Here is a 21,690-nt window from a genome sequence, read left to right on the forward strand (position 1 = left end):
CAATGTGACAAGTCAGTTAACAAAAATTTCACATTTCATGCAATGCCAATGGACTTAAAAACAGGTTTTTGTTCTCTCCTTATAGATGAACGTGAATTGTAGTTGTCAAGAAAAGCTGCAAATTCCTCCCTAAACTTCATTTGTCTCATTTGTCTTCTCATATGTAAAGTACAATTAACTGCAAAACGCTGCGTTGCAAACTCAATAAATGTGTAAGAGGGTACAGCAGTATCCTGCCCTATACAACTCCAAAAAAAAAAAAACAAAAGAAGGAAAATCATTTTGACATGCATGGATCTTGTTTTGGCTCAATAAAAAGTTGCAAAGTGATGACAAAAGCATTTCTGGGCCCAGAATATAAAGCACGGTTTGAGTGCAGGCAAGCAGGAGAGTAGGGTGAGGGGACAATCACACTCCAGCATGGTACACAACACATGTGTCTAGTGTGAATACACCCTATATAACAAAACCACTTTGACAGGCTTCCGGAGAAGAAGTTCTTTTCATACTACCAAGTTCTTCGCCCTAACATGGGGAATGAGCTCATCTATTCTGTAAAGAATCATTCTGGCCACATATACACACAATCTCATTTTTTGGTCATTATCCACAGCTGCAAACCATTGGGGAGGATAGGGATGTACACTGGCCAGTAAATCTAAAGCTTCACCCAAGGAACTCCTACTTCACCATCAAGGTTCCATACGATGTCAGTAAAAGTGATGCCAATGTAAGAATTCATTGGTGAGTCTCACAATCGATTCTTCCCTCATTCATGAATGAGAGATTCGAGGTACTTGAACTTGTTCATTTTGGGCAGCTGCTTACCCTATCAGGGCTGTGGTCAATTTATGAATGAACTCATCAATTACAACTGAGGAACTGGAAGTGGAACTGGAATTAAAAAAAAAAAGACTTCAGGAATTAGAATTTCAACTATAATTTAATTTCAGGAAATGGATCAGCTCATCAGTACATCTTCAAATTTATCACCATTACGATTACAACTCACAGACTCTTAGCAGTGACACTGAAAATATTTTCCACAGGTGCAGATGGGACAGGGATGGCTAGGTGTTAAGATACAAACTGTGTTAAGTAAGATAACACATAAGGGACCAATTACAAAGCTATCAATTTTGCCCAGTCTCTGAACTCTATACCTAGAGAAACGAAGTCACTATTTTCCAGGAGATAACCATGATCTTAAAATTAGAAATGCCAATTCTCATCCCAGCTGCATCACATAACACCAGTATGTGCCGAAGATGACTGTGTGATAAAGCAAAGAGTATAAAGTCATCTGCAGAAAACACAAATACAACCCTTCAGTTCACAAACTGCACATTAATATTCTGTGCATAGAAATCATTTACAGGAGAAAGACAAAACCATGATGAAGTCAATCGCCCACACTTATGAATTTGAATTTTGACAGCAAGTATGCAAAAACATGTTTCACTACACAAATACAGGGACCAGATAGTATGCTTCAGTAAATAATCCCACAGCATTTCAAGATATTCCAACTACAAGGATTTATAGCTGCCTCTGCTGCTGAGGTCTTCAACCAGTAAATGAAAATCATGAACATTCAGGTCTCCAATCATTCTTGAGATATAGGAGAAGCTCATCAAGAAGTGATAGAATGAGTTACAACAACCTGAAGCATCTAGTCATTCCCAACATATCCTCACTGACTGTTTTAGTTAGTTTCATTGGGGAACAAATGGAGGTCAGCTGACACAGATAGCCTGGCTGGGCTCAAGCCAAAAAGCCACTTAGTGTAGCCATGAGGGTTCAACATCCAGAGGTTGAAGGATGAGGGGCAGTGCAGTATCAGTCAAGTGATGGGCATGAGTGACATCAATAAAATAAAATATAAAAAATACATTCTACTTTTAATGTAAGAAAATGTGAAAGCTTAGGAGCTGTGTTGAATTAGGGTAGCCCTTTGGCTTCAGCTTTCCCAAACAGGTTGTTCTTTTTCAACCTTTTTCCCTCACCACTTCAGTGACTAGTTTCTGCATATGCTCTCCATTTTTCAATGCTGGCTAGAAATATCGTATTTTCTTACCGAATGGTCTATACAACTCTCTAGCAGGGATGCCCTGATGTGTTTTTTAAGACCAATACCAATCACTGATTTTATGTTACTTGATCGGCCAGTTCCAATCCTAATTCCAATTTTTGTTTTTTCTTTAAAAAACTTTTTACACTACATAACCAGACAAATAGAAGTTTTATGTCCTTAATTAAAGTGCATTTTTATAATTAAACTACAGATCACAGGTGTTAACGGTTCACTACTTATTAAAAGAATTAAATTATGTAGGCTTATTGTTCAGTGACCATAAAATACTAAAATAAATAAAATTTCTTTAGAATACATACTTTAACTAATATGTACACTAATATTGTACTAATACTAATATGTATATTGTGGAGGATGGCCGGAATCCTTACCCGGTCAGGACACCCAAAGTGTGGAAGGACCAGGGGAAAGAGGATTGTCAGGACAGTTTCTTCTCCCGGCTGATAAAGGTCAGCCCCCTTGATTTCCAGTGGGGCCATGGGTTATGAGCATGGGGGCTCAACCCCGTTGGAACCCGTGACCACCGTTAGAGGGTGCATGGACCTTTCCAGGGCCTTATTTGCTCACGCTTCCGCCACACCCGGATGTGTGGCCGGAAGGAGCTCGTTAGGCACCTGGAGTCCTTTCCGAGGATTCTTCAGTATGCAAGCGACTCTCCACGCTAGTGTTTAGATCTGGACGGTGTATGTGCCCAAAAACGAAGTCTAACTGCATTCTCGTACCATTGCTCACGAACTGAAGTGTCAGCAGACATTTTTCACGGCATTACACGTGTAATTTGTGAGCATGCCCTTGTTGATCAAAGAGAGGAAGCTCTGCAGTCAACTTGTGACTTTACGCTGTAAGAAGATAAGTAAATAAATCAAGGTAAATAACATTCGATCTGGCTTTTATATGAGTAACATATAAATGTTTCTTATGTAAAGACCATCACAAAACATAATCACAAACAGGAGTTTGCATGATACGGTAGCGAGCTCTGTAAGCTGTGCTGTTTCTTTGAAGGACAGGTGTGGGGCAGACTGATTAGCTGCATGACGCCGGACCTCGTCCTGCATCGAATCGGTGCCATCTTTCACCTTTACGCCTGGTGCAGCTGCGTTCTTCTTATATGTTGAGTGGACATTTCTTGTGGGGGGTGCTTCTGTTCTCTTTCTCCGAAGTAGAACCCTCGTCCTCATCTGAGTTCACCTCTGTTATAGTTTATCTTTATTTGAAAACAGCAGTGTCAGATCGGGGCAAGCGTGAATGCGACTGAGAGAATAAAACTGAATAAAAAATGCTAACCTTTACAAGTTCCATACATTTACACTGGCTGTCACAGACTCAAGCTAAATGTATGTTTTTATTGTATAATAGTAACAGTAAGAACGGCTCACTACTCAAAACATTTATTTTGGGACACGTGAAGACCCACGGCCTTTTGAATAGGAGTCAGCAGTCCTTACCGCTATACTACCAAAGAAAACACACCAACAAGCCACACTAACCCGATTTCTTTTTCTTCAGTTATAGTCTTGAATAAAAGCATATTTGTTCTGTTATACTTGTACCTTTTGTGAAAGTGCTTATTTGATATTTGGACTTTGGCACTTCTTGTCAAAATCTTGTCGTTAGTACTAAAACAGGAAAAAAGTTTGCTTTTTAGGTATGTGTTCAACATTTCTTGCATTTCCTGTCATCCTACACTTACATAGATCTTTGTAGACATGGAACACACATGAAATGAATGCGTTCCAAATAACAATATATTTTTAGCCTTTACAGCTCTAAGTACCTGACTCCCTGATAAATAAGACTTCAGTTGGGAGAGGTTTTTGCCGTTTCTGCAGTGGTGGGGGGATGGTATAGCAGGGTGCTTGGGCTTATCGACACATTTACAAATCAAAAGACGCTGACCGAGAGGTGCGAGCTGATTTAAGGTGGGCCGGATTTACAGGTTTTTCATAAGTTGTGTTAATTCTAGTGTTAAATCACTTTGAATGCTATCTGCAGCCATGGGGACTTTAGCTAATGTTCTAATGGGCTTTCTTCACTAGGCTTGAACAAGGAGAGTCAGGATGATTCTGTCAAACTGAATGATCCATAAGAAATCAGCAACTATTCAAAAAGGTATGTCAACACTTCATGAGAGATGTATGAAGGTAATCCATAAAAAAATGAGTAATTGTGGGGTTGGGTTGCCCAGCATGTTTAGAACACACCCATACTACACCAAACACCACGTGATCCTCAAGCTAGCCAATAAGTTAATATACTGGTGAACAAAGAAACCACAATGAGAAACAATTTTTATGACCTGATCTTACCACTATTGAAGATTAATAGATGACAACAGAAATAGTTCCTCATAAACTGTTCAGAACATTAGCTAATCTAACAAATGGGAATTCAGAAGTAAAATACAAAATACCTACAAACATAAGTAGTGCAGAATTTATGATCTTCTTTAATGATAAAATTGACGATATAAGATCTCAGATTGCAGCATCACTTTGCAAACTAAAGTATTGTAATGCCAAACACTGTATCTCCTTGTGCTTCCCTCTTTAGTAATTTTAACTAACCTACTACTTGTCCCTTAGATCCATCCCAACAAAACTAGTGGAAAGCTCAATGGCTGTTCTGGCAGCACTTATTCTTAGCATTATAAATAGTTTGTTACTGACTGACACAGTTGCTAATGAAAAAAATGCCTTAGTCTCAGCTCAAAGATCATGATTATTTTAGGAACTTCCTGTCTGGATGCCACACCAGTCATGGTATAGAAAAAGCACTAATCCATATTGTAAAAAACATTCTAATGTCCTCATATAGGTTGAAAAATCCACAGTAATATGTTGTTAGATTTACATGTAGCCTAAAGCACCATTGACCAATCTGTTATGCTACACGGGCTAGAAAATGGCATTGGGCTCACACCCACTATTCTTACATGGTTTAGTCCATATTTGGCAAACTGAATTGAGCATGTATAGAAATATGCTAGCAGTACTCCATAATTACATTCAAAATTTAAATATAACGTCCCACAAGGCTCATTTCTCGGACATTTACTGTTCTCACTCTATATGCTTCCATTGGGAAATATCATTACAAGCATAACATTTATTTTTCATTCATTTACAGACAGAACCCAACTATTCTTTTCTAGAAGACCAAATGATGTTTCTTAGTTAGTACTCTTAATTAACCATGCCAGTGAGTTAAAAAAGTGGACAGTGGATGGATGATAACTGTCTGTCACTCAATAACAGAAAAAACAGAAATTATTTATTGGAGTGAGTGATGCTGACTATAAAAATGTTCTGTCACTGTTTAACAAAGATGGTCTAAACATTAGTCTTACTGAATCAGCACACGACTTCAGTGTAGTTGTGAGACCAATATATCTTTTAAAACACATATTACAAAATTAATCAAAACCCGTTTTTTTTTTTTTTTTCAGTTTAAAAATACAGGAAATTAATATGGAGGGCACTGAAAATTAATTTTTACATTTGATTCTGGTAGGATTGACTAATGCAATGTGTTACTCACAGGCTGTTCAAAGCACTCTGTATGCAGCTTTGAGTTACTTCAAAATGTTGCTGCAAGAGTCATTATAAAAGCTAGAAAATACAACTACATAGCTCCTCTTTGTAAGCTTTTTCATGGTTTTTCAAGTAAGCTTAGGTCTAATTTCAAAATCATCCTTCTTACAGATAAAGTATTAAATGGTCAAGGTCCTGCTTATCTAACTTTTCACTGCTTAAGATGTCAGCCTACTGAAGATGTCAAAAGTTAATAACATTACAGTGGGAGGTCGAACTTTTAGCTAGAAAACCCCAAAGCTGTAGCTGTTTATATAAAACATGCCCCTTCAGTCTGACCTTTTAAATGCAGGCTGAATACTCACTAGTTTAGTTCATCTTACCCTCATTATAATTGCTGAATAGCTATGCAAACTGCATCTCTGTTTGTTACTCATTTGCACAAAAACACAAGTAATATAATAGTTATGAACCAATACTAACCCTCCTCTATTCTGTCTCTCTTCTAGTTTCCTACTATGGACCATGAAAAGGCATCTGGTGATACTGTAAGCCTTGGAATCAGTGCTTGAAGTAGGACTGTATTTGCCAGTAGAGAGAACCATCACTTCTTAATTTTTGTTGTTGAGCATTGGTACTCTTAAAAGCGTACTGGAGGTGTTTTCTAGCTTATTGGTTCTCACCATGACTATCCGTTCCAGACACACTACTGAAAATTACAGGGGGGATACCCCCTATCCCACCCCCAGCTCTCTGAGACACTTAAACCATGCAACAGTCCTTGGCACTTGAACTTCTAATTAGGAAGCCAAAGATACTGCTTTGTGCTACATTCCCTTCACATTAATGCATCAGTTGAAAACACTAGGTACCAATACTTACATATTTCCATTTCAAGCACTGCTTGGAATCAAAGGATGGAAATTGTGTTGTCATAATGCCCAGAAGGGGTTTGATAGCCTGTTGGTCTAGGTCTTTAGAACTATGACTGTGTCTGACTTTGACTTTTCACGTTGTCTGTTATAACTGACTGCAGATCCACCAGACAATTATTCTTTCTAGGGATGTTGCTGACTGGAATGTTTGTTTTTCTCTCCTCTGCTGTCATCTGGCCAAAGCTCAACAGTTATGATAATGGACAGATATTATTAGGGTTCTTTTATGTTTTCAGCCTGCAACTGCTTTTTCTTCTTATGAATATAAACAAAACTGTGTCTTTATACATAGGCATTATGAAAAAAATAATCTTTATTCCCTTCAGAGTTGAACTGAAGGATGCTGATCTTGAAAATGTATTATATATTTTTTTATAGCACATCTCTACTAATAAATTTTTATCTGATTACAAGCTGAACATCCACATAGATAGATAGATAGATAGATAGATAGATAGATAGATAGATAGATAGATAGATAGATAGATAGATAGATAGATAGATACTTTATTAATCCCAAGGGGAAATTCACAAAAGTTGACTATTTGTATAGACGAATCTCGGCATGTAAAAATCCATGTCAAGTAGTAAAAACAGTAAAAAGTGTCCAGGGAGCTATTCCACATAAAAGAAAGTGATAGAAGTGATCATTGAAATAGAGAAAAATAGAAAAAAAAGATAAAAACATAAAGTCATACACGGAGCTGCTGGAATGGCTGCCACTTGCTGCGGCGCCAGAAATACTAATCACCACATAGGTCCTACTTTTTGTTCTACAGCATCATGCTGAAATCTTAAAGAAGTGTGTGTTAATATTTGGTTTACTTATGAATTCTGATGCATCAAGAAGTGTAAAAAATGCTTCATGAAATTTAATGAAAAAATGCCCATACTTTTTAATACTGAACATTCTCAATAATTATATTAGTCACATTCTTTTTAAATAAAAGTTCAAGACTTAAAATAAATCAAAGTGCAAGTATTATCCTCAAAAGTAACCAATTACCCACCGTCTTAATTTAGTTAAAATCTTAAACTGTCATTTTGTTTTTGCACTCCACATTATTCACCCTGCAATATTGAACTACTTAACATTTCTACAATACGATGTGCTTATAGTTCATTTTTCAACATTCACTCAATATTACTGAAGAAGAGAAGGATTGCCTCGACATAAACCACAGCAAAACAGACACAGGGTCAAAAAAATCTTGAGGAAGTCTTTTATTTATCACAGTGTGCACAAAAAAGTACCACTGCAATATACACTAGAGACACATGGTATACACGCTTGTGTTTTTTTTTTTTAATCTTGTAGTTTTCTTTGTTTGTGCTATAAAAATTAATTGACTTAACAGCATATGCTCGGAATAAGTAGGGAAGTAATAGCCAGAACTCCAAGAGTAAAATTACCTGAATAAAATTAAAATAAATAATTTCTACAAAGCCTAACTTTCACTTTAACATAGATTTATCTTTTTAAATTACATGAGAAGATTATAATAGCAAATAACCTACACTAATTAATTATGACCAGGGAAACAGAGTTATAGCTACAAATTACTGTCAGTATGTCAAGCTCCTCGTAGTTGTGAGAGAAAGTACAATATAGCAAAATCTATTGAGACTGATGACATGTTGTGTGCATGGTCTAGACAAATTTGGGTATGTGTGTGTGTTTTTTATATAATCTTGTAGTTTTCTTTGTTTGTGAAGTATGTATTGTCTATGGTTAGTACTATCTGCGGTGGGTTGGCACCCTGCCCAGGATTGGTCCCTGCCTTGTGCTTTTTGTTGGCTGGGATTGGCTCCAGCAGACCCCCGTGACCCTGTGTTCGGATTCAGCGGGATGGAAAATGGATGGATGGATGGATGGATGGGTTAGTACTATACTACTATCACTAGTCTGTGGGAGATTCACAAGTAAAAATATCATTGTACTATAGACACATAACATAAAACCTGAACTGGATCAGCATTGGAATGGATGGAAATACTATGTCACCATCTATCAACAAAGAAATAAGACCACTCCAATTGTGATGGTATTATGATGGTTAGTACGGTATGTTGCCTGTGGACTAAGATATCTAGCTTAGGTTCCAGCTTATTACATTTTTGTTTTTAATCAAGCATTTCCTTTCTACATCAAGCGACCCCAGATGTTTTTTTTTTCAATTTGGTATTCTCAGTCAGTCAGTCATTATCCAACCCGCTCTATCCTAACCACAGGGTCACAGGAGCCTGCTGGGGCCAATCCCAGCCAGCACAAGGCACAAGGCAGGAATAAACCCTGGGCAGGATGCCAGGTCACCACAGGGCATGCACACACACCAAGCACACACTAGGGACAATTTAGGATTACCAATGCACCTAACCTGCATGTCTTTGGACTGTGGGTGGAAACCAGAGCACCTGGAGGAAACCCACGCAGACATGGGGAGAACATGCAAACTCCACACAGGGAGGACCTGGGAAGCGAACCCAGGTCTCCTTACTGCAAGGCAGCAGCGCTGCCATAATTTGATATTTATTTCCTAAAAATAAATACAAAAAATCTATATACAAAGATGTGTTTCAATACTATTAATAGATATATAATAAATGCAACATGTTTAAGGTTAATAAAGTTTTGCAATAGCTATATTTTTAATTAATTTTTTCTTCTCCCTTTTCACTTTCTCACCTGAGGAACACTGACTAACTCAGGGAGAAATAATCTAAAAAATGCTGAAAATACAAACTCAACACAAGTAGTCAGGGAGCAGTTCTGGGGCAACTGGACTTTTAAATTTAGCTAAATGGGTAACAGCAAGCTGGAAAGATAATTCACAATTTAAAATTATGTTTCCTTAGTTTTAAAATCGGTAAAGGGGTTATTTTAGCCTACAAAATTCTATCTATTATTGCTATGTACTTTTCTACCTTTAGGACCTCCTTTGGGTACAGTTATTGGGAGACCACCCATTTGACGCAGAGTAGTTGAAATTTTACTCATGACTCATAGGTGATGTCAAAGGATAGCCAAGACCCAGTTACAAAAATGATTTATTAGTGATGACTTAAAAATGTAGAGTCTATAGAGGCTGTATATACATTTTTATTACTTCTATCACAATTTAAACAGCTTTGAATTGTATAATTTTCTATTATTTCTATGCTTACTTTTATAGAATTAAACATTACCAATGCATTGTGTATTTAATACATAAATATAGATATACAGTAGGCTACAATATACTTCATTTGTGAAGTTTTTTATACTAATCCCTCATCAGGTGCATACTTCTCATACATATATTGTATAAATTATATTGGTTCTACCATGCCATCCAAAAATCGTAAAACATGCCATTAAAACTCTTGAATGAAAAATTTCTCAAGTTTACTTTTAAGCATACCAGGAGTCAAGAACTATGTCAGCAAAAATTTGTTTTCATAAAACAAGCATAGTGTCAGCGAAAAAGGATAACTGAACAAAAGTACCTCAATTTTCATAAGATCAACTCTGTCTCTTCTTTTGATATTATAAGCTTTATGTGACGAGGACTGAAAACTACTCCCAGGCTACATCATTTGGCTACAGATGATCTACTCAAAAGGAATTCTGAACAAGATCACTAGATGCTTTAAGAGCAGGTAAAGCCATACCACTTTTTTGGCGAGTGATACTTTGTTTTGTAGCAGCAGCAGTTGATTTAGAGACTACAATAATTCTGGATATACAAAAGCTACAGAAATGTGCACTGCATAGATCTTGTTTCAACATTAACTTTTTCCTTCTATACTGGGTATCCCCAAGGCTGGACAGCCCCTGTCCCTGATGTAAAATATGGGGTGTGGGGCGGCCTAGCAAAGACTCAGCCACCCTAAATGAAACATGAACTCTTCTGAAATAAACCTTTGTGAATCTTTTGGGGAGCTTCCTAAAGATAAGTGTAAAATCAAAATATTGATTATTACTGTAATATACTTTCAGGGTACAATTCTGTTTAATTAGTTTACTATTAATACATGTGGCACTCCTGCCACAACTGACTTTCACTTTGTACCTATGATGCAAACTTAGGTAGTGTTGTCTGTACAGAAAGCACAAACACAGCAGTCTTAATCCATAGAGCCAAAGGCAAATAACTTCACCTTCACGTAAACTTTCTGAGCTTTGATAGTGAGGGTTTCTTTATACAGCAAGCTCACTCCACTTGAGCATTACTACATAGTAGCTTCCAAGACAATGGTGGCCACAGCCGTATCACAAAATGGTATTTTTTGCACATATAAAATATACAAATTGACAAAATGTAGTTAATCTTTAATAAATGGCCTTACACCTAAACAGTCTAGCTTCTTTGTGATGAGATGTGAATAACCCTCACTCCCAAAATTTCAGGGTGGACTCCACAGCAAAATTTGCACGCAACCCACTCAAATAGTTGTAGATCATTCTAAATCATTTGTACCTAATGAGATGAAAAACAAGAGGGTTGTTAATGAGCTAACCAAGTACTATCCTCAATTAATAAAATATGGTCAACCATTTCAGGCCCAGAATATTTACAAAGTATGTTTTTTTTTTTAATGAATCACAATATTTGAGGTACAGTTGGTTGCATTTCTTTTGTTTTCCCAATTGGAGCACAGGCAGGTTAAGTAACTTGGTCACAATTTGGACCCACAGCTTCAAGATTTGAAGTTCAAAGCCTTAACCACTACGTCACACTGTACTTCATCAAAATACCAGCTTCCTACTGTGATAACCAAAAAATAAATTGACTCTGAGGAGATTAGAAACTTCCACAGACACTGAGGTGATACATTTTGACCCATTAAACTTCTAAATAGTGATTTTCAACGTCAACAATTAACAGTGATTTCTCTGCACAACCTCATGTCTGCTACTATAAGTGTAAATTCAAACTAGCACAGTACACCAGCAAATGAGTCCACTTGCAAAACAAATTAAGTAGTATAAAGTCCATTCTTTAAATTAGCACTGTATCATAATCATATTAAAAATGAAGTTTCTGCTGTAACTTCAGTTGAGCTGTCATGTGGCCCAAGCATGATTCACTCTTTGTGCCATTTGCTCCTGAGGTAAGCTCCAGCTCCCTAAAACACTGAGCTAAAGCATGGAGCTCCGACACTGGGTAGAGGAATTAATTCATGAGTTAGTGCACAGTATACTCTATGTATAAACTCTGCGATAAACTACTAGAAAAGCACTCACTTTAAAGTTTCAATTATGTAGATGTTATAAGATAACCATTTTGCAGAAATTACAGTATTTATGGGGATCAAAACATAAAAGAAAAATGCAGATGCATTTATTTTGAAAGGTACTGTGGTTTGTATGTCACAAGCGAATGGGACAGTTTTTTTCTTCAGAAGACATGAAGATAAACTTTTAAAATACTACTTAAGTACATCAGCAATAATCACTTGAATCATCAGATGCCCTTAATTTATGGGTAGAAGCACTGGTGCAATTCATATCTATCCTCAAGCCACAGCTTTCTTAACCTGTGGATGGACGTCCTTTTTCCACAGAGCAACCATAATGTTCACTGTGTTGTAAAAGACCTGTAAAAGTCTTATTTAACTTGCTCACTTACTTAAATATACTGTATATTATTATTTTTAATTACAGCTCAATACTGATTTCATGCAAGTAAATGTTAAAAAAATACGAGTGTGTTCCTTAAGCTTGGCTATGCACCTGCAGGACGTTAGCCGTGTTTGTTTAACCGAAAGCTGTGTTATACTGAAAATACTTAACAATAAAATATACGTAACAAACTACAGAAGACTGGGAAAAAAATGTACGAGAAAGACAACATTCATTCAGTAACCAATCTTTGACAAAAATCCGCCAAGGACTCCAATGTCGATGCTGTTTCGTAGTGGGGGAAAAAAGCCATGATAAGTGGAGTGCTTACATTTATCAATACTTAAAATTAACTGCGATAATCAAAATGCACCAGCTGTATCCTTTAACAGCACACTCCGAGTCTGTACCTGCGGCCGACGTGCACAACTGTACAGCGCGCAAGTCGGCAGGAGAAGAGAGGCGTGTCCGGGCCACTGCGCTGCAACGCACACGCCGTGTCGTCATCCTGCGCTCTCTCTTCCGACACTTCCCTCCAAAAATATTTCTTAAAGCATGACTTAAACATTTACAAACATAACATTCCACGTACATAAAAAAATCAAGAGGCATATAACGGTTTGTTATTTTTACAATGGATTCTAAAGCGTCATGCCTCTTACCATCTTATTTCCAACTGCGTCATGATCGAAGTCGGGGCTTTTGATTGTGGCTGTCGTGGTGGCAGTAGCGTTGGACGGCATCCCGAAAATATATTCTTGTAAGGGGAACAATAAATTAAAGAAAATAAAAGGCAAAATTTAAAAAAAAAATTCACTGGTTGGAGCCTCCTCCCTTGCAATTCTTTCTTCAACCTGCAAAGAAGAAAGGAAAAAGAATGAGCAAACACTGGCTGTACGTGGGCGACTTATGCGCACATAAATAATAAGCTACCATATATTCATGCATGTAGTACCTTCGTATGCCTTATCATGTATTTCTTTATTTATTTATTTTATTTATCCCACCATTTTGTATACCTGGCTGTCCCACTACTTAACAAAGGACATAGTCTCGCAATTTGAATTTCAGAATGTCAGGGGCATGTGGCTTACCTGTGATCGAGCACCCCCAGAATGCATTACCTTTCCGCTGCCTTGTCAATCTGTATGAACGTATTGCCGCGTGCTTTACATTTTGTCCTAAATCATATTACCTACATCCGTAATATCTCCGTTTTGCATACAATACATACATCTAATTAATATATTAGAAGCACATATGCTTAAACTACGTACACTGATAAATGCATAAATGTTAATATGGGCGCACACCATATTTAAACAATATCATTAACATGTGCGCAAGAACTGCTTTTATTTTGTCACCAAATACTCAAGCCAACGGCACGTATATAAATGATTTTTCTCAATGTGATTTGTCGCATATGATATTTAAGTTTTCCTGGAGAGGCACCTTTACTCCGCACCTTTGTGGGAATGGCAACTTTCAGAGGACACAGGGTCCAGTTTCAGGACGAGGGCACAGCTTTGAAGAAAACGACCTTCCCTTGTAACTCTCCACAAAAGCTGGTGGTGGCTTTGCCACTTTGTCAAACATTAAGAAGTGCATTTCAAGCCGTAACATTATCGACCCTATCCAGCGTTAACTAAAGGTAACAAAGTGCAAGAGAAACAATGTAATGTGTCTACCAGGATGAAAGTTCTGATTAGTAAGTGGTAACTTAAAAAGAAATGACGGAGCACAAAGCCCAGGCACTGGGCAGACTTTTTTTTTTTAATGTTGCAGTTCTTGGCAGCTGGGCGTTTAGATTCACGCCGACTCTATAAAAAATTAATTTTCACGAATTGTGCTGTTAATTGCTGTTGTATAGGTCATACTTTAAACGTCTGAACGGGCGTTCCACCTAATATTGTTCCGTCTTAATAATAATACGCATTTCACGCCTTGTGGCAGACGTTGCGTGGTGAGGCTCCAGCTTCCCATTACGCTGTACAGGAAAAAGCGACTGTAGAAAATGGATGGATGGGTGGTTCCGATATTTATTTAAATCTTATGAATAAAAATAAATCTTTTAAGTAGCACAGTTCACTGTTTCTTAAACAGAGCAGGTGATAATATTTTAGTGTAAACTAAAATGGGATGCCTTGTTACTAGAAAGAGAATTTATTTTCCAAGTGAAAGCGCCATTTTAAAATCACCTAAAACCAAATGAGTCATTTATAAAAACGTAACGACGATTTCAAATTTTTGTCTGTAAAAGAAAGAGAGATTTGTAGACATTTTACTTCGTCGAGTCTTTAAATGGCAATGCTGTGCTGGCGGAATATGCCTTTTGCAGCAGGAACGTAATCGCGTATATTGTCTAGTTTCTGGTAAAACAGATGCCACCATCAGTTATGCAGACAATATACATGGATATGGAAAAATGCGTTAACTTAAATATATATGGGATTTGTTATGCATTGAGCAATACAGACGCCCGGTCCCCGCAGCGTCTTATGAATACCCGACGTAAGACGTCTGGCACACCGCGATGGCATTGATCTATTTCGCGCACCTTTCTTCATTTTATGTCAACATTCGGAAGATTTCTCGAGACAGTAGCATTGCCACTAAACGTGTGCGTCTACTGCAATGTATCGAGTGTCCTTTCTGTGAAATGCTTCAACATGGCGGGTTTTGAATCAGTGCCAGCATCATACTTTGTTCCACTCTCGCTTCAGCTTTTACCATCAAGATCTTGCTGCTGTGATTCTGTAACCTGCATTCTCGGTGGTATCCTCGTGATTACAGTCGTCTTGATTTTTTTTCTAGAATTTTTAAATGGAACTACTCCTGATTTGCGTGTTCTGCACACTCATTAACAATGCGTACACACGTATATTTAGGCACTACTGATTTTCTTTTCCGTTTTCGTCCTGATCACAGAGACAGCATAGGCGACTGACAAAAATGTGGGCCTTAAAGCATCAAATACATAGCTACTACTTTCGCGATGTGAAAACTGAAGCTGAAAAATATGGATTGGTGATTTTGTATTTACTTAATAAAAGCATATTTGGACATTGCTAAAAAAAAATGGTGAAATGCACAAATAAATGTATAAATAATCTGCAAATTCATCGTTCCTGTGATTATGTTGAGGCAAGATACAATACATTGTTTGTCTGGGCTTTGGCTAGGGATACCATCTAATAGAGAAAGTGCGTGTAAAGCGACTTCCGAAATTCTGAAAACTAAGAGACCGGGAGGGAAGCTTGTTAGTTGAATTAGGTTAAACTGCAGTGCCCCTGCCAACGTGCTGCTAAACTTACCCGTGGCGTGGAATTTTGTATAGGGCTAAAGTTAAGGCTCTGTGACAGTCAGAGTACCCACAGAGTAAGAGAATGTGTGTGATTACATCATGGACAACACGATTTTTTAACTAATAAGGAACAATAAGTTTTGACGTTACTGTTTTTTCATTAGAAATGTATACTAATTCAGTGTGTCTTTCCGTGTATTTTTATTAAGAATATTGATTTGGATTAAAATAGAAGCTAAATTGCTGAGTTTAGGTAAATATAAAACATAAGGGCTTGATCTTAAGAACAGGAAAATAATGGAAACCAGGTCTATAACCTCAAGACTGTTACAAAAGATGCTAACAAGAAATAAACAATGTGTAAATCAGAAAAAGGGGTGTCAGTGGAAGCCAGCAACACGAGTGTGCCCAGCAAGGGACTAGCATCCCATCCAGAGTTGTTTCCTTCCTTGCGCATTCAAAGATAGACTCCATGTGCTCACAGTCCTGTCACTCATACTATAAACTAGTGCAGAAAATGGATGGATGGGACAGGACTGTTGCTTCCGCAATACTTTACTCTTTATCAACATATATTCTGAATGTTGTGTGTCTTTATTAGCATGTGTGCCTTTTTTGACTAGTTTATTTACATCAGTACTCTGTGTTCATTTACTTCTAGATCCCCGAACTTCATGCACTTAACAGACTTTCGTGCTTTAATAATCTCATTCTCGGATATCCCAGCAATCTGGACGATTGTATTTTTTTCATGAAATTTTTAATTTAGTAAAGGTTCATATTTATAACAGAGGGTTAAAGTGTAAACTGCATTTATAAAAATGGTGGAAGAATAACGTGTGTGATAAAAGCGAAACGTGCAAGTAAATTCTGTAAAGTCTGAACATACGATTTAAGTTGTACGTCCTTCAGCAGCCATACCCCATATTTATCATACGTAATTCCACTTGGAATTCATTTCTTGTAAACTGAGAAGCACTGAATTGTATGTGCCTGCACTTGCAGGCTAACTGAGGGATAAAGCAGATTGTATCACTTGTTAGCAATTTTAATCTTTTTTTCTTGAAAATGCCACAGTTCGATTAGAGATGCGTGCATGCAATCAGTTTGTGTGTTTGGTGGTGTGTGAGTGTGTGTATGTTTCGTGTCAGTTCTTACAAAACAAATGGACTTGCACCTGTTACATGAGTGCACATAACAAATTCTGGCTTAGCTAATGCAGTTTCCTGCGCAGTAATGGCGCACAAAGGAACATTTTCCCTCATCTGGAACCAATCAATCCACGTAGCACGGGTGTGTGCCGGTGTACAAACTAAGATTTATACTGATAAGCCATATACAATATATTTGTGCCAGAATAACTTGTTTAACTGCCAGGTTATCCCGCTGATCTGTTTAGACACACACATCAGATACCGGGGTCTGGCTTAATGTGACTTTTTATACTTTGGTATTCATGTACTTGCTTTCCAAGTACATTTAATTGTGTAGCGAGACAGAAAGATTAACAATAACTTCAAAAAATACATTGTTGATCTTTACTATTGAAAAAACCTGATATTTCAACGTGCACAACGAACGATAGTTTACTTGGCATTATATGAAAATGTACCGTTTGAACCCTCAGTCAGACAGTCCAGCTATCCTTTTTCTAACCCGTTCATTCACTGGGTCACATGGAACCAACGCCTGTCCAGACAGCTTTGGGAGCAAGATGGATCCTACTTAGTATTTCTCTAAACACGTGCTATCGAGCCTAGTCACTTTGGGGAATTCATTATTAAAGGTTTTTATAACAGAATACTATGAGCATAATCACTGGCGATTTCCTTTAAACACACAAAACTGTCGGATCGAAACTCGTAATTTTTCGTGACCAACGATTGCTAGCCTGTACCCTTTGTAAAGTTCGTTTTCTTGGACATACGTCACATTTACATTGATCTGGAAATCAGATACAGTATTTCTGCTTTTGCATATGTTTACTTTATGTCTGCGTTGCCTCTAAGACGTCTCATATACTCCTTGGCAATGCTGCCATGGAGGATTTTATGTTTCTAGTCGACGAATAACAACAATTGGTTAGAGATTTAAAGCATGGCTCCCACTTCCTGCGAAAAAGTGCCGCGGGAATTTACCTTATAAATCTAATCACCATTTAACATTAAATCGGACGAATAAATCATCTAAACTAGAGTTATGGATTTATTTAACTAAACTCTAAACTGACTGCTTTTGAGATCAAGAGCAGTCGCTTTATTATCAGACAAAGCAAAGGAAGTTTAACTGCTTCTAAAAGCGACATTTCGGAAGCCTAAGGGGCAGCCCTTTAAAAGGAATTATCAGAGTTAGCACACGGAAATGGAGACAGTTTTAAAAAAAATGTCTCAAGATTAATAAAGAAAATACACCCAAACTCGATTCACTACGTAAATTATGTATATAATCTAAGCTTTCCTAAAACTAAAACTGTTTACAGGTTAGTTTTACTCCTTTGTAAATAGCGTATTAACAAAATTTCAAATTTTAAAAATTGAGCAACTGCAGTTTGGAAAAGTAAAAAAAAAACGTGTTTAAGGTTATAGAAATGCCTTTAAAATGTTGCATAAAAGCAAAAGCAGGTGGATATTAGCTTTTAGGATGAAAATCTATGAATAACGTTAGTACAGGTATAGCGTAGTAATGCTCGCTTTACTGCTGCAAGAAATGCAGTTCAGTTTGAATGTAAAGTTTTTGCTTTGCTGCTTATACAATTTTATAAATTACTAAAGCTGCTATTGAAGTGCATTGTGGTCTTCACCTCTGTAATTGTATCGAAAGAAAATTAACAACAAGATTTATGGTAACTTAAGCAAACTCCTGAAATTGACGGTATATTTTCATTGTAAGCTGAATCTATTTCAAAGATACGTTCTGTTATTTAGCTATTTATTTAAAAAAAAAAGAGAAACACTCTGCTATTTCTGGTCCTGCATACAATAAACAAATTTTGCATTTAAAATTAATTCTGAATAATTATTCCATCCATTTTCTCAGCCATACTGTGTGTTTCCATTAAAAGGTCATTGGGAGTAGAAGCCTCCGCATGAGGTGAAAGGTATTGGAAACACAAATGTGTGGGATCCCAGTCCATCATAGGACAAACTCACACACTCACACACACCATGTTTATTGTGAATCCAAATTCATTTAACATGCTCCTCTTTGGTGTGAGGATGGAAAGTACAGTACCAAACGTCAACCTATATGCATACAAGGAAAGAACATATATGCTGGATAATAGATGTTATTCAAAAATGCAAGTACAAATTTCACTGTATTCTGTACACAGGACAATAATACCTCTATGCGTATTATGTCTACTTCTCCTACTGATACTACTACTACTATAAATAATAATAATAATAAATATAAGAATATAATAAAGACTGTGATTCAGTAAAATTACAGATTAATATACTCAGTTACTGTATAACAGACACATACATAGCATGTACAAAGACAGAGAGGACAAGAATGTTCAGGGTTCTTTCTCCTTGTTTTGGAAATTTAAATCTAATTATGAGCTTAGTTATTTACTGAGTGACAAATGATTACATTTAAAATTACATTCATATTTCCATTCATCATTTCACTTCTGAGCCTGCTAAATCCAATACAGGGGGCAGGAACCTATCCCTGCAGTATCAGGAAAAAAGTGGATATGGCACTAGTCAAATGTTCTTTTTTATTACAATATATTAAAATGTCATTATGTCAGTTTGTATATTATTTGCCCAAGTATGACCTACAGAAGTAGCATATATGTTATTAAGAGCACAAAGGTCTGACAAAAACATTCAGTTATTTTATAGCTTTATTTAACTTAAGTACTGTAAACACATACGCCCCTTGGTAATTGTGAATAAATTAAATTTCAAAATAATAGTTGCTCTAATATTAAACTGTACAAAATAATTAGGAGCCTATCAGGCTTTTAATTTGAGCAACTAACTGCTTCCTTGTTAAATAATCATTGAAGGATTCTCTGCATTCTACAACTTAAGCAAATAAGACAGATCATATAAAATTCATAAATCACTATTTAAGAACAATGCTAGCATAAATTAAGAGGTCATACAGATCTGTGAATTCATTATTCTGTAAACAATAGCTCATATTAAGGTTTTGGATTTTAAGACATAGTACTTCTTTGTTTTTTTTTAAATAAACTCATAATGGAAGAACATTTCCCTTCCTATTTGTCACACTCAGAATGCATAAGAGTGCATTTTCAGTGCATATTAGTTGTGAATGTCAAATGATCTCCAACAAGCAGTACATGCAAAAGCAAAAGGGTTGTGTGGAATTATAAAGATCTTATAATAAGAACTACAAGAATCAGTTTAGTGCATTCCACATGTAATTTTGAACTCTTGTGCACTCATTTATCATGTGGTGGGTGTGTGTGCTGCATACATCAGTGTCCTTCCCTGAGCAAGCTGTGACCTCATTTGTCCCCTTCTCCCAGGAAAAGTACTTTCATGGGCTCTTGTGACTGTAGTGAAGACATTAACTGTATGCACGTCAATGTATTTTAAAGTGACTGAACGATTATTTCGAGCATTTCTTGGCAAGAGAACCCCATAGAATGTAGGTCAATTAATTCCTAACACTTAACACTCCTTGTCTGCTCAAATTTTATATATTAATAATGCAACTCTTACAATGCATGCTTCGTTCTTGTTAATCGAAAGCGCAGGCAGTTGAGTTGTTTCTGTGTAATTTTCACAAAACGAAAACATCAGAAGTCCACCCTAAATATTCAAACAAGCACATACTTCATAATATCACATTATTACATTAAAACTTTAATGCCTTGTGTTACATTTGACAGTAAAAATGCACTTCTTCTAAAGTTTGCCACCAGTGCAGGAATGCGTGATCCTGGGGGCATTTCTACACAAAAGACCCTTTTTAAATCAATGCCCGCCTCTTTAGTGCACTTTTATGGTGTCACCGGCAGAAGTGAACCAAGTTTTCAAATAGAAGCCCTAAAGCTCTCATAAACACTTAGAACAGAGATAGATTGGGACCTAGGAGGGTTTGTGAACTCGGGTTTTAGAAGTTGTAGATTTGTTAAAGCACACTGTTCCCTAAATGATGACTATGTTGGGTTTTTTTCCCTTTTAAGTCGATATTAATCTTATTATAGGACACAAGGGGCAGAATATCATTAGTTGGGTTCGCTTTACCCGCTAGCCTCGTGCCCAAATATGTGGCCAATGAATTAGTGACTGCCGAGTTCAAGGTGTCAATTAAAACGGTACACTCTGCTCGGCACTACCTAATGTATTTTTTCTAGGCGACTGTCAAGTTCAACGGCGTGTCTCTTCAGGACACATCTGCAATCAAGAAAAAGCAAGCCTACCACCTCTCCTCCATGTTATTATACCACCCCTTTTGGCTCAGTGTGGCACACAGATAAAACAGTATTTCAAGCACCTAGACAAAGGAGATCACAGCATGTATTCGACTAGTCATTGCTCATTTAACCTCCTAGCTGTCCCAGGTTTAACCGCTACTTGCACTGCCAAAATCCACACATTTGCAAAAAGCACCAGAAATCATGCCACTTTCTGCACATTTCTAAATGGCACCCTTTTTGTGGCTGCAGCAATGCCGCTCAGAGGGTTACCCTCGTCTGACTGCATATTGAGCACGGGCCGAGGTGTTTAATTAGTGGATCACAGTGTTAATTACCCTTTTTGCCAGTCCCAGGCCTGAACCTTTTCGTTTTCGCTAGCTCCCGGATCTTCCTTCTGCTTCTCTCCCTGTCCTCCACCTCCCCAGCCGGCGAGGCCTCCTCCAGCTGCTCGGCTCTGACTGCAGAGGCCGCTGAAAACGATCGGGTTCGCTGGGTCCTAGCGCATGACATGTAGCGTTCCGGGTAGTGACATCACTGTAAAGTTTTTAAAAATTCCAGTAACAAGATGCAATAAAAAAACTCACATGAAAACATTTTTCAAAAGCATCAATAACTAAAACATTAGTCAACATATATATACAGTTATATTAATTAATTTAGTATAGTGTTTAAACTTGTATTGCTAAAACGAAAAAGGTGACTTTGTTAATTGTGCGAATACAAAACGGTCAAATTAATTAATTTGTTAGTAGCCTACCGACGATCAGATGATCTACAATCTAAAATAATCTTAATCCATACAATCTAG

The 21,690-nt window shown here is 37.1% G+C and overlaps 1 protein-coding gene across 5 annotated transcripts in view; it reads right to left on the reverse strand.

Annotated features, from left to right (window-relative positions):
- Window positions 1-21,322, reverse strand: part of dnmt3ab (DNA (cytosine-5-)-methyltransferase 3 alpha b) — a 592,789-nt gene extending 571,467 nt beyond the window's left edge. For all 5 annotated transcript variants that reach the window (XM_039748778.1, XM_039748775.1, XM_039748773.1 and 2 more), the window contains exons 1-2: window positions 21,218-21,322; window positions 12,831-13,022 (exon numbers count right to left, since the gene is read on the reverse strand). In XM_039748778.1, coding sequence (XP_039604712.1) covers window positions 12,831-12,911 — 81 coding nt within the window. In that variant the 5' untranslated portion in view covers window positions 12,912-13,022; window positions 21,218-21,322. The remainder of the gene's footprint in view (window positions 1-12,830; window positions 13,023-21,217) is intronic.
- Window positions 21,323-21,690: the final 368 nt, after the last annotated feature.

The sequence above is a fragment of the Polypterus senegalus genome, chromosome 3 (genome assembly GCF_016835505.1).
Source record: "Polypterus senegalus isolate Bchr_013 chromosome 3, ASM1683550v1, whole genome shotgun sequence".
NCBI lineage: Eukaryota > Metazoa > Chordata > Cladistia > Polypteriformes > Polypteridae > Polypterus > Polypterus senegalus.